Source organism: Oncorhynchus masou, unplaced genomic scaffold, assembly GCF_036934945.1.
Source record: "Oncorhynchus masou masou isolate Uvic2021 unplaced genomic scaffold, UVic_Omas_1.1 unplaced_scaffold_2031, whole genome shotgun sequence".
Lineage (NCBI taxonomy): Eukaryota > Metazoa > Chordata > Actinopteri > Salmoniformes > Salmonidae > Oncorhynchus > Oncorhynchus masou.
Window position 1 is genome coordinate 61,930 of NW_027008520.1, and position 11,446 is coordinate 73,375.

The 11,446-nt window shown below is 45.9% G+C and overlaps 1 protein-coding gene across 1 annotated transcript in view; it reads right to left on the bottom strand.

Annotated features, from left to right (window-relative positions):
• The window catches only part of LOC135532798 (high affinity cAMP-specific and IBMX-insensitive 3',5'-cyclic phosphodiesterase 8A-like), a 19,402-nt gene extending 8,406 nt beyond the window's left edge, over positions 1–10,996 (bottom strand). Inside the window, exons 1-3 of the mRNA XM_064960235.1 lie at positions 10,923–10,996; positions 2,935–3,013; positions 1,754–1,894 (exon numbers count right to left, since the gene is read on the bottom strand). Of these exons, the coding sequence (XP_064816307.1) occupies positions 1,754–1,894; positions 2,935–3,013; positions 10,923–10,987 (285 nt within the window). The 5' untranslated portion in view covers positions 10,988–10,996. The remainder of the gene's footprint in view (positions 1–1,753; positions 1,895–2,934; positions 3,014–10,922) is intronic.
• Between the last annotated feature and the right edge of the window lie 450 nt (positions 10,997–11,446).

An 11,446-nucleotide genomic window follows, 5' to 3' on the forward strand; every position in this document is an offset into this window, starting at 1 on the left:
AATATCTACTTAACATACAGAGCCGAAATGTTTGTAATTGACAGAAAATCTACGGCAATCTATCAGAACTTTGGTCATTTATACTTGAATAACTTTAATTTATTAGTGTATAATATATCTCTTAATATCTGTGTCTATATTGTCCATGACTTTCTAGCTGATTGACCAGATGGTTCAAGAGGAAATAGTCACATTAATGGAGAAATAAAAGCCATAGAATCAACAACGGCTTTATTTTAAATGAACTCTGAAACTCCTCCAACTAGTGACTATTCAATTCAATTCAATTCAATTCAAGGGCTTTATTGGCATGGGTAACATGTGTTCACATTGCCAAAGCAAGTAAGGTAGATCATATATAAAGTGAAATAAACAATAACAATTAACAGTAGACATCACACATACAGAAGTTTCAAAACAATAAAGACATGACAAATGTCATATTATATATATATATATACAGTGTTTTAACAATGTACAAATGGTAAAGGACACTGGATAAAATAAATAAGCATCGATATGGGTTGTATTTACAATGGTGCGTGTTCTTCACTGGTTGCCCTTTTCTCGTGGCAACAGGTCACAAATCTTGCTGCTCTGATGGCACACTGTGGAATTTCACCCAGTAGATATGGGAGTTTTTCAAAATTGGATTTGTTTTCGAATTCTTTGTGGATCTGTGTAATCTGAGGGAAATATGTCTCTCTAATATGGTCATACATTGGGCAGGAGGTTAGGAAGTGCAGCTCAGTTTCCACCTCATTTTGTGGGCAGTGAGCACATAGCCTGTCTTCTCTTGAGAGCCATGTCTGCCTACGGCGGCCTTTCTCAATAGCAAGGCTATGCTCACATACCACCACCAGTTTGACCCCAACACATTGTCAACAAATACATGTTGAAATAGACAAATAAATAAAAGTGTGTAAACATAAATAAAGGATAATTTAGAATAATGTTTTTACAGCTTTGTCCTTCTATTTATTTTAAAAATATTTTACAACCATCTTATGTAATTATTTAATTTATTTTCCACGTGATAAATTCACACAGAGGGCCAAAGATAATTACAGACACCTGTGATAATCTGAAGTGCCACTGAATCCTTGAAATCCTGGTAGTTTACTGGTAAACTTTCCAGTAATATACCCTTCTCTTTGCAGCCTAATGTGATCCTCAGGGGAATTGAACCGACCACATTGATGTTACTGCCGTTCCGCTCTCACCAACTGAACCGACCACATTGATGTTACTGCCGTCCCGCTCTCACCAACTGAACCGACCACATTGATGTTACTGCCGTCCCGCTCTCACCAACTGAACCGACCACATTGATGTTACTGCCGTCCCGCTCTCACCAACTGAACCGACCAATAAACAAAAGGCTGTAGTCTATAATATGTCATAATGAAGAAGTCGATCCAGAGTTCTGATCACCTCAACGTTGGGGTCATCCTGAGGCATATCAAACAATAACCACACCCTTTACGGGGCAGGAGAGAACCAAAATGGCGTCCAGTCAGGTTGTTTCATGTGAGACACCCCTGGTGCGGTGTCTGAGGATCAAAAGGCAGTTTCCGACTGTTCCTCTGTCTGCCTGTGACCTTCTCTGTCTCTGTACTCACACCACAAACCCAGCCAGCATCCAGTGTCTCATCTCACTGCATGAAAAAGGCTTTCTGACCGAGCTGAGGTCAACACACACCTGATAGAGCTGTTATAAGGGCTGGAGATGAACAGAGTGATGGACACTCACGTTGCCTTTCCGTATGCAGGAGTTCATGGTTTCAAGGAGATCAGGTTTATTCTTTTCACTTTTAGGCACTTCTGTTATTCCCTTCCCTATTAGTTCACCTTGCTGGTAACCCATGATGCTCTCGTAGGCAGGGTTCACATACTGTAGAGGGGAGAGACGGGGGGAGGGGGGGAGAGAAGGGGAGGGGAGAGATGGGGAGAGAGGGGAGAGACGGGGGAGAGAGGAGAGGGGAGAGAGGGGGGGAGGGGGAGAGAGAGGGAGAGAGGGGGAGAGAGGGGGAGAGAGGGGGGGAGAGGGGGGAGAGAGGGGGAGAGAGACGGGGAGAGAGGGGGAGAGACGGGGAGAGAGACGGGGGGAGAGGGGGAGACGGGGAGAGACAGGGAGAGGGGGAGAGAGGGGGAGAGGGGGAGGGGAGACGGGGAGAGGGGGGAGTGGGAGAGACGGGGGAGACGGGGAGAGAGGGAGGGAGACGGGGGGAGAGGGGGAGGGGAGACGGGGAGAGAGAGGGTGGGAGAGACGGGGAGATAGGAAGGGGGAGAGAGGGGGGGAGACGGGGGAAGAATGAGAGATACATAAAAAAACTGAGAATCAGGCATCATTAGAGATTCGAGATCACACAGTCCTGACAGACAGACAGACAGACATGATAACACATGATCACATGATAAAACATAATAGCTGTCTCTCTGTCTGTAGCTGTGTCTCTGTCTGTAGCTGTGTCGGTAGCCATGTCTCTAGCTGTGGTGGTGCCTGTTGCTGTGTCCGTAGCCGTGTCTGTAGCTGTGTCTCTAACTGTGTCTGTGGCTGTGCCTGTGTCTCTAACTGTGTCTGTGGCTGTGCCTGTGTCTCTAACTGTGTCTGTGTCTGTAGCTGTGTCTCTAACTGTGTCCGTAGCCGTGTCTGTAGCTGTGTCTGTGGCTGTGCCTGTGTCTCTAACTGTGTCCATAGCCGTGTCTCTAACTGTGTCTGTAGCTGTGTCTCTAACTGTGTCTGTAGCTGTGTCTCTAACTGTGTCTGGAGCTGCCCCTTTTCTGACCCTGCAAATAGAAAATCCCAATGTGGCCCTCGAGCCAAAATGTTCCCCCACTCCTACCTTAGTGCTTCCATCTGTAGACTGTTTGGTTGAGAATAAACAACAAACCATTCTTTAGTAAAACTAATGGAAACTAATGAAAACCCACCTGAATGACTTGATCCTCATTGGTGATCTCTATGGCCTCCTGACTCTGCTCCAATGCCGTGAAGATAGCATTACACGCCCTAGGAAAGAGAGGGAGGGGGAGGGAGGGAGAGCAGGGATGGAGAGGGAGAGGAGGGAGATGGGGGAGGAAGGAGGGAGAGCAGGGATGGAGAGGGGGAGGAGGGAGATGGGGGAGGAGGGAGGGAGAGCAGGGATGGAGAGGGGGAGGAGGGAGATGGGGGAGGAGGGCGATGGGGGAGGGAGGGAGAGCATGAGAGAGGGAGAGGGCAAGAGGAAGGGAGGGAGGGATAGGGAGGGAGAGATAGGGAGGAAGGGAAGAGAGATAGGGAGGGAGGGAGAGATAGGGAGGGAGGGAGAGATAGGGAGGGAGGGAGGGAGAGATAGGGAGGGAGGGAGAGAGAGATAGGGAGGGAGGGAGAGAGAGATAGGGAGGGAGGGAGAGATAGGGAGGGAGGGAGAGAGAGATAGGGAGGGAGGGAGAGATAGGGAGGGAGGGAGAGATAGGGAGGGAGGGAGAGAGAGATAGGGAGGGAGGGAGAGAGAGATAGGGAGGGAGGGAGAGATAGGGAGGGAGGGAGAGATAGGGAGGGAGGGAGGGAGAGATAGGGAGGAAGGGAAGAGAGATAGGGAGGGAGGGAGAGATAGGGAGGGAGGGAGGGAGAGATAGGGAGGGAGGGAGATAGTTGAAATGCACCTCTGAATGTAGAACAGGAGCTACATTTAGACATGTGTACAGTACATCGCTGTAGAAAGAACATTCTACTTTTTTAATCTCTCATTTTTAATCACTCCAACATTATTACAGGATTTTGGGCCAGCATTGAGTGGATTTATTTATTTTTATTTAACCTTTATTTCACTAGGCAAGTCAGCTAAGAACAAATACTTATTTACAATGACGGCCAACCAAAAGGCAAAAGACCTCCTGCAGGGACGAGGTCCTGGGATTAAACATAAATACAATATAAATATAGGACAAAACACACATCACAACAAGAGAGACAACACAACACGACATAAAGAGGGACCTAAAGACAACAACGTAGCAAGAGAGCAACACATCACAACACAGAATAGTAGCAACACAACATAACAACAACACGGTAGCAACACAACATAACAACAACATGGTAGCAACACAACATGGTAGCAGCACAACATGGTAGCAGCACAACATGGTAGCAACACAACATAACAACAACATGGCAGCAACACAACATGGCAGCAACACAACATGGCAACAACATGGTAGCAACATAACATAACAACAACATGGCAGCAACACAACATGGCAGCAACACAACATGGCAGCAACACAACATGGCAACAACATGGTAGCAACACAACATGGTAGCAACACAACATGGCAACAACATGGTAGCAGCACAACATGGTAGCAACACAACATGGCAACAACATGGTAGCAACACAACATAACAACAACATGGCAGCAACACAACATGGCAGCAACACAACATGGTAGCAACACAACATAACAACAACATGGTAGCAACACAACATGGTAGCAGCACAACATGGTAGCAACACAACATAACAACAACATGGCAGCTACACAACATGGCAACAACATGGTAGCAACACAGCATGGTAGCAACACAACATGGCAACAACATGGTAGCAACTTAACATGTTAGCAACACAACATGGCAACGACATGGTAGCAACACAACATAACAACAACATGGCAGCAACACAACATGGCAGCAACACAACATGGTAGCAGCACAACATGGCAGCAACACAACATGGCAACAACATGGTAGCAACACAACATGGTAGCAGCACAACATGGTAGCAACACAACATAACAACAACATGGTAGCAACACAACATAATAACAACATGGTAGCACCACAACATGGTAAAAAAATTACTGGGCGAACAGACAACAGCACAAAGGGGGAGAAGGTAGAGACAACAACACATCACACAAAGCATCTATGGGTATGTGTCTTCTCTATGAGCTGGTTATACATTGGACACTAGATGAGATGCTTGGTGAGACACAGCTCAGATAGATGAGATGCTTGGTGAGACACAGCTCACATAGATGAGATGCTTGGTGAGACACAGCTCAAATACTTGAGATGCTTGGTGAGACACAGCTCAGATAGATGAGATGCTTGGTGAGACACAGCTCAAATACATGAGATGCTTGGTGAGACACAGCTCAAATACATGAGATGCTTGGTGAGACACAGCTCAGATAGATGAGATGCTTGGTGAGACACAGCTCAAATACTTGAGATGCTTGGTGAGACACAGCTCAGATAGATGAGATGCTTGGTGAGACACAGCTCAAATACATGAGATGCTTGGTGAGACACAGCTCAAATACATGAGATGCTTGGTGAGACACAGCTCAGATAGATGAGATGCTTGGTGAGACACAGCTCAAATACATGAGATGCTTGGTGAGACACAGCTCAAATACATGAGATGCTTGGTGAGACACAACTCAGATAGATGAGATGCTTGGTGAGACACAGCTCACATAGATGAGATACTTGGTGAGACACAGCTCACATAGATGAGATGCTTAGTGAGACAACTCAGATAGATGAGATGCTTGGTGAGACACAGCTCACATAGATGAGATGCTTGGTGAGACACAGCTCAGATAGATGAGATACTTTCATATTATGTGAATGGTCTCACTGTGTTTCCTTGAAGAACTGAGGCTGAAACTAACTGTTCACCATGACCTATGTAGTTGTCTGTCAAGCTCCTCTGCCTCCCCAGCCCTTAGCTGGTAAACGGATAGTAAACGGATTTTGCTAGCTGTTCCCTTAGACTTCCAGTCATTGCGCTAACGCTAGTTAGCAACTTCCGCCAAACTGTTTGCAGCGACATAAAAATGGTATCCGCGAATTAATCTGACTCTGGGGAAGTAGATAAAGGAGTTGATCTGACTGGGGAAGTCGATAAAGGAGTTGATCTGACGACTCTGGGGAAGTAGATAAAGGAGTTGATCTGACTCTGGGGAAGTCGATAAAGGAGTTGATCTGACTCTGGGGAAGTAGATAAAGGAGTTGATCTGACTCTGGGGGGAAGTCGATAAAGGAGTTGATCTGACGACTCTGGGGAAGTAGATAAAGGAGTTGATCTGACTGGGGAAGTCGATAAAGGAGTTGATCTGACGACTCTGGGGAAGTAGATAAAGGAGTTGATCTGACTCTGGGGAAGTAGATAAAGGAGTTGATCTGACGACTCTGGGGAAGTAGATAAAGGAGTTGATCTGACGACTCTGGGGAAGTAGATAAAGGAGTTGATCTGACTCTGGGGAAGTCGATAAAGGAGTTGATCTGACTCTGGGGGGAAGTCGATAAAGGAGTTGATCTGACTCTGGGGAAGTCGATAAAGGAGTTGATCTGACGACTCTGGGGAAGTCGATAAAGGAGTTGATCTGACGACTCTGGGGAAGTCGATAAAGGAGTTGATCTGACGACTCTGGGGAAGTAGATAAAGGAGTTGATCTGACAACTCTGGGGAAGTAGATAAAGGAGTTGATCTGACGACTCTGGGGAAGTAGATAAAGGAGTTGATCTGACTGGGGAAGTCGATAAAGGAGTTGATCTGACGACTCTGGGGAAGTCAATAAAGGAGTTGATCTGACGACTCTGGGGAAGTAGATAAAGGAGTTGATCTGACTCTGGGGAAGTAGATAAAGGAGTTGATCTGACTCTGGGGAAGTAGATAAAGGAGTTGATCTGACTCTGGGGAAGTCGATAAAGGAGTTGATCTGACTCTGGGGAAGTCGATAAAGGAGTTGATCTGACTCTGAGGAAGTAGATAAAGGAGTTGATCTGACTCTGGGGAAGTCGATAAAGGAGTTGATCTGACGACTCTGGGGAAGTAGATAAAGGAGTTGATCTGACTCTGGGGAAGTCGATAAAGGAGTTGATCTGACGACTCTGGGGAAGTCGATAAAGGAGTTGATCTGACGACTCTGGGGAAGTAGATAAAGGAGTTGATCTGACTCTGGGGAAGTAGATAAAGGAGTTGATCTGACTCTGGGGAAGTAGATAAAGGAGTTGATCTGACTCTGGGGAAGTAGATAAAGGAGTTGATCTGACTCTGGGGAAGTAGATAAAGGAGTTGATCTGACTCTGCGAAGTAGATAAAGGAGTTGATCTGACTGGGGAAGTCGATAAAGGAGTTGATCTGACGACTCTGGGGAAGTAGATAAAGGAGTTGATCTGACTCTGGGGAAGTAGATAAAGGAGTTGATCTGACTCTGGGGAAGTAGATAAAGGAGTTGATCTGACTGGGGAAGTCGATAAAGGAGTTGATCTGACGACTCTGGGGAAGTCGATAAAGGATTTGATCTGACGACTCTGGGAAGTAGATAAAGGAGTTGATCTGACTCTGGGGAAGTAGATAAAGGAGTTGATCTGACTCTGGGGAAGTCGATAAAGGAGTTGATCTGACGACTCTGGGGAAGTCGATAAAGGAGTTGATCTGACGACTCTGGGGAAGTAGATAAAGGAGTTGATCTGACTCTGGGGAAGTAGATAAAGGAGTTGATCTGACTCTGGGGAAGTAGATAAAGGAGTTGATCTGACTCTGGGGAAGTAGATAAAGGAGTTGATCTGACTCTGGGGAAGTAGATAAAGGAGTTGATCTGACTCTGGCGAAGTAGATAAAGGAGTTGATCTGACTGGGGAAGTCGATAAAGGAGTTGATCTGACGACTCTGGGGAAGTAGATAAAGGAGTTGATCTGACTCTGGGGAAGTAGATAAAGGAGTTGATCTGACTCTGGGAAGTAGATAAAGGAGTTGATCTGACTGGGGAAGTCGATAAAGGAGTTGATCTGACGACTCTGGGAAGTCGATAAAGGATTTGATCTGACGACTCTGGGGAAGTAGATAAAGGAGTTGATCTGACTCTGGGGAAGTAGATAAAGGAGTTGATCTGACTCTGGGAAGTCGATAAAGGAGTTGATCTGACGACTCTGGGAAGTCGTTAAAGGAGTTGATCTGACGACTCTGGGGAAGTAGATAAAGGAGTTGATCTGACTCTGGGGAAGTAGATAAAGGAGTTGATCTGACTCTGGGGAAGTAGATAAAGGAGTTGATCTGACTCTGGGGAAGTAGATAAAGGAGTTGATCTGACTCTGGGGAAGTAGATAAAGGAGTTGATCTGACTCTGGCGAAGTAGATAAAGGAGTTGATCTGACTGGGGAAGTCGATAAAGGAGTTGATCTGACGACTCTGGGGAAGTAGATAAAGGAGTTGATCTGACTCTGGGGAAGTAGATAAAGGAGTTGATCTGACTCTGGGGAAGTAGATAAAGGAGTTGATCTGACTGGGGAAGTCGATAAAGGAGTTGATCTGACGACTCTGGGGAAGTCGATAAAGGATTTGATCTGACGACTCTGGGGAAGTAGATAAAGGAGTTGATCTGACTCTGGGGAAGTAGATAAAGGAGTTGATCTGACTCTGGGGAAGTAGATAAAGGAGTTGATCTGACTCTGGGGAAGTAGATAAAGGAGTTGATCTGACTCTGGGGAAGTAGATAAAGGAGTTGATCTGACTCTGGGGAAGTAGATAAAGGAGTTGATCTGACTCTGGGGAAGTAGATAAAGGAGTTGATCTGACTCTGGGGAAGTCGATAAAGGAGTTGATCTGACTCTGGGGAAGTAGATAAAGGAGTTGATCTGACTCTGGGGAAGTCGATAAAGGAGTTGATCTGACGACTCTGGGGAAGTCGATAAAGGAGTTGATCTGACTCTGGGGAAGTCGATAAAGGAGTTGATCTGACGACTCTGGGGAAGTAGATAAAGGAGTTGATCTGACTCTGGGGAAGTAGATAAAGGAGTTGATCTGACTCTGGGGAAGTAGATAAAGGAGTTGATCTGACTCTGGGGAAGTAGATAAAGGAGTTGATCTGACTCTGGGGAAGTAGATAAAGGAGTTGATCTGACTCTGGCGAAGTAGATAAAGGAGTTGATCTGACTGGGGAAGTCGATAAAGGAGTTGATCTGACGACTCTGGGGAAGTAGATAAAGGAGTTGATCTGACTCTGGGGAAGTAGATAAAGGAGTTGATCTGACTCTGGGGAAGTAGATAAAGGAGTTGATCTGACTGGGGAAGTCGATAAAGGAGTTGATCTGACGACTCTGGGGAAGTCGATAAAGGATTTGATCTGACGACTCTGGGGAAGTAGATAAAGGAGTTGATCTGACTCTGGGGAAGTAGATAAAGGAGTTGATCTGACTCTGGGGAAGTCGATAAAGGAGTTGATCTGACGACTCTGGGGAAGTCGATAAAGGAGTTGATCTGACGACTCTGGGGAAGTAGATAAAGGAGTTGATCTGACTCTGGGGAAGTAGATAAAGGAGTTGATCTGACTCTGGGGAAGTAGATAAAGGAGTTGATCTGACTCTGGGGAAGTAGATAAAGGAGTTGATCTGACTCTGGGGAAGTAGATAAAGGAGTTGATCTGACTCTGGCGAAGTAGATAAAGGAGTTGATCTGACTGGGGAAGTCGATAAAGGAGTTGATCTGACGACTCTGGGGAAGTAGATAAAGGAGTTGATCTGACTCTGGGGAAGTAGATAAAGGAGTTGATCTGACTCTGGGGAAGTAGATAAAGGAGTTGATCTGACTGGGGAAGTCGATAAAGGAGTTGATCTGACGACTCTGGGGAAGTCGATAAAGGATTTGATCTGACGACTCTGGGGAAGTAGATAAAGGAGTTGATCTGACTCTGGGGAAGTAGATAAAGGAGTTGATCTGACTCTGGGGAAGTCGATAAAGGAGTTGATCTGACGACTCTGGGGAAGTCGTTAAAGGAGTTGATCTGACGACTCTGGGGAAGTAGATAAAGGAGTTGATCTGACTCTGGGGAAGTAGATAAAGGAGTTGATCTGACTCTGGGGAAGTAGATAAAGGAGTTGATCTGACTCTGGGGAAGTAGATAAAGGAGTTGATCTGACTCTGGGGAAGTAGATAAAGGAGTTGATCTGACTCTGGCGAAGTAGATAAAGGAGTTGATCTGACTGGGGAAGTCGATAAAGGAGTTGATCTGACGACTCTGGGGAAGTAGATAAAGGAGTTGATCTGACTCTGGGGAAGTAGATAAAGGAGTTGATCTGACTCTGGGGAAGTAGATAAAGGAGTTGATCTGACTGGGGAAGTCGATAAAGGAGTTGATCTGACGACTCTGGGGAAGTCGATAAAGGATTTGATCTGACGACTCTGGGGAAGTAGATAAAGGAGTTGATCTGACTCTGGGGAAGTAGATAAAGGAGTTGATCTGACTCTGGGGAAGTAGATAAAGGAGTTGATCTGACTCTGGGGAAGTAGATAAAGGAGTTGATCTGACTCTGGGGAAGTAGATAAAGGAGTTGATCTGACTCTGGGGAAGTAGATAAAGGAGTTGATCTGACTCTGGGGAAGTAGATAAAGGAGTTGATCTGACTCTGGGGAAGTCGATAAAGGAGTTGATCTGACTCTGGGGAAGTAGATAAAGGAGTTGATCTGACTCTGGGGAAGTCGATAAAGGAGTTGATCTGACGACTCTGGGGAAGTCGATAAAGGAGTTGATCTGACTCTGGGGAAGTCGATAAAGGAGTTGATCTGACGACTCTGGGGAAGTAGATAAAGGGCATCATTGCCAAAATCCCAAACTATGCCTTAAATATTCACCTCAGTTTGAACTGTGCCCTTACTTCTGCACGTGTGTGTGTGACTGTGTGTGTGTGTGATTGTGTGTGTGATTGTGTGTGTGATTGTGTGTGTGTGTGAGTTTGATTGTGTGTGTGTGTGATTGTGTGTGTGTGATTGTGTGTGTGTGATTGTGTGTGTGATTGTGTGTTTGTGTGTGTGTATGTGATTGTGTGACTGTGTGTGTGTATGTGATTGTGTGACTGTGTGTGTGTATGTGATTGTGTGTCTGTGTGTGTGTATGTGATTGTGTGTGTGTGTGTGTGTGTGTCTCACCTCAGTTTGAACTGTGCCAGAACTTCTCCACGCTCCAGCTGCAGCAGCTCATTGTAACAGGCCATCGTGTTGGCGTTCTCGACATATCTCTATAGAGTTAGAGGTCAGAGGTTAAACACAGTGTTTATCCGTCTGCATCCAAATAGTGCACTACTTTTTTGACCAGGGCCCATAGGGAATAGGGTGCTGTGTATAGACCAGGGCCCATAGAGAATAGGGTGCTGTGTATAGACCAGGGCCCATAGGGAATAGGGTGCTGTGTATAGACCAGGGCCCATAGGGAATAGGGTGCTGTGTATAGACCAGGGCCCATAGGGAATAGGGTGCTGTGTATAGACCAGGGCCCATAGGGAATAGGGTGCTGTGTATAGACCAGGTCCCATAGAGAATAGGGTGCTATTCCCTATATAGTGGTACTACTATAGAGCAGGGCCCTATTCCCTATATAGTGGTACTACTATAGACCAGAGCCCTATTCCCTATATAGTGGTACTACTATAGACCAGAGCCCTATTCCCTATATA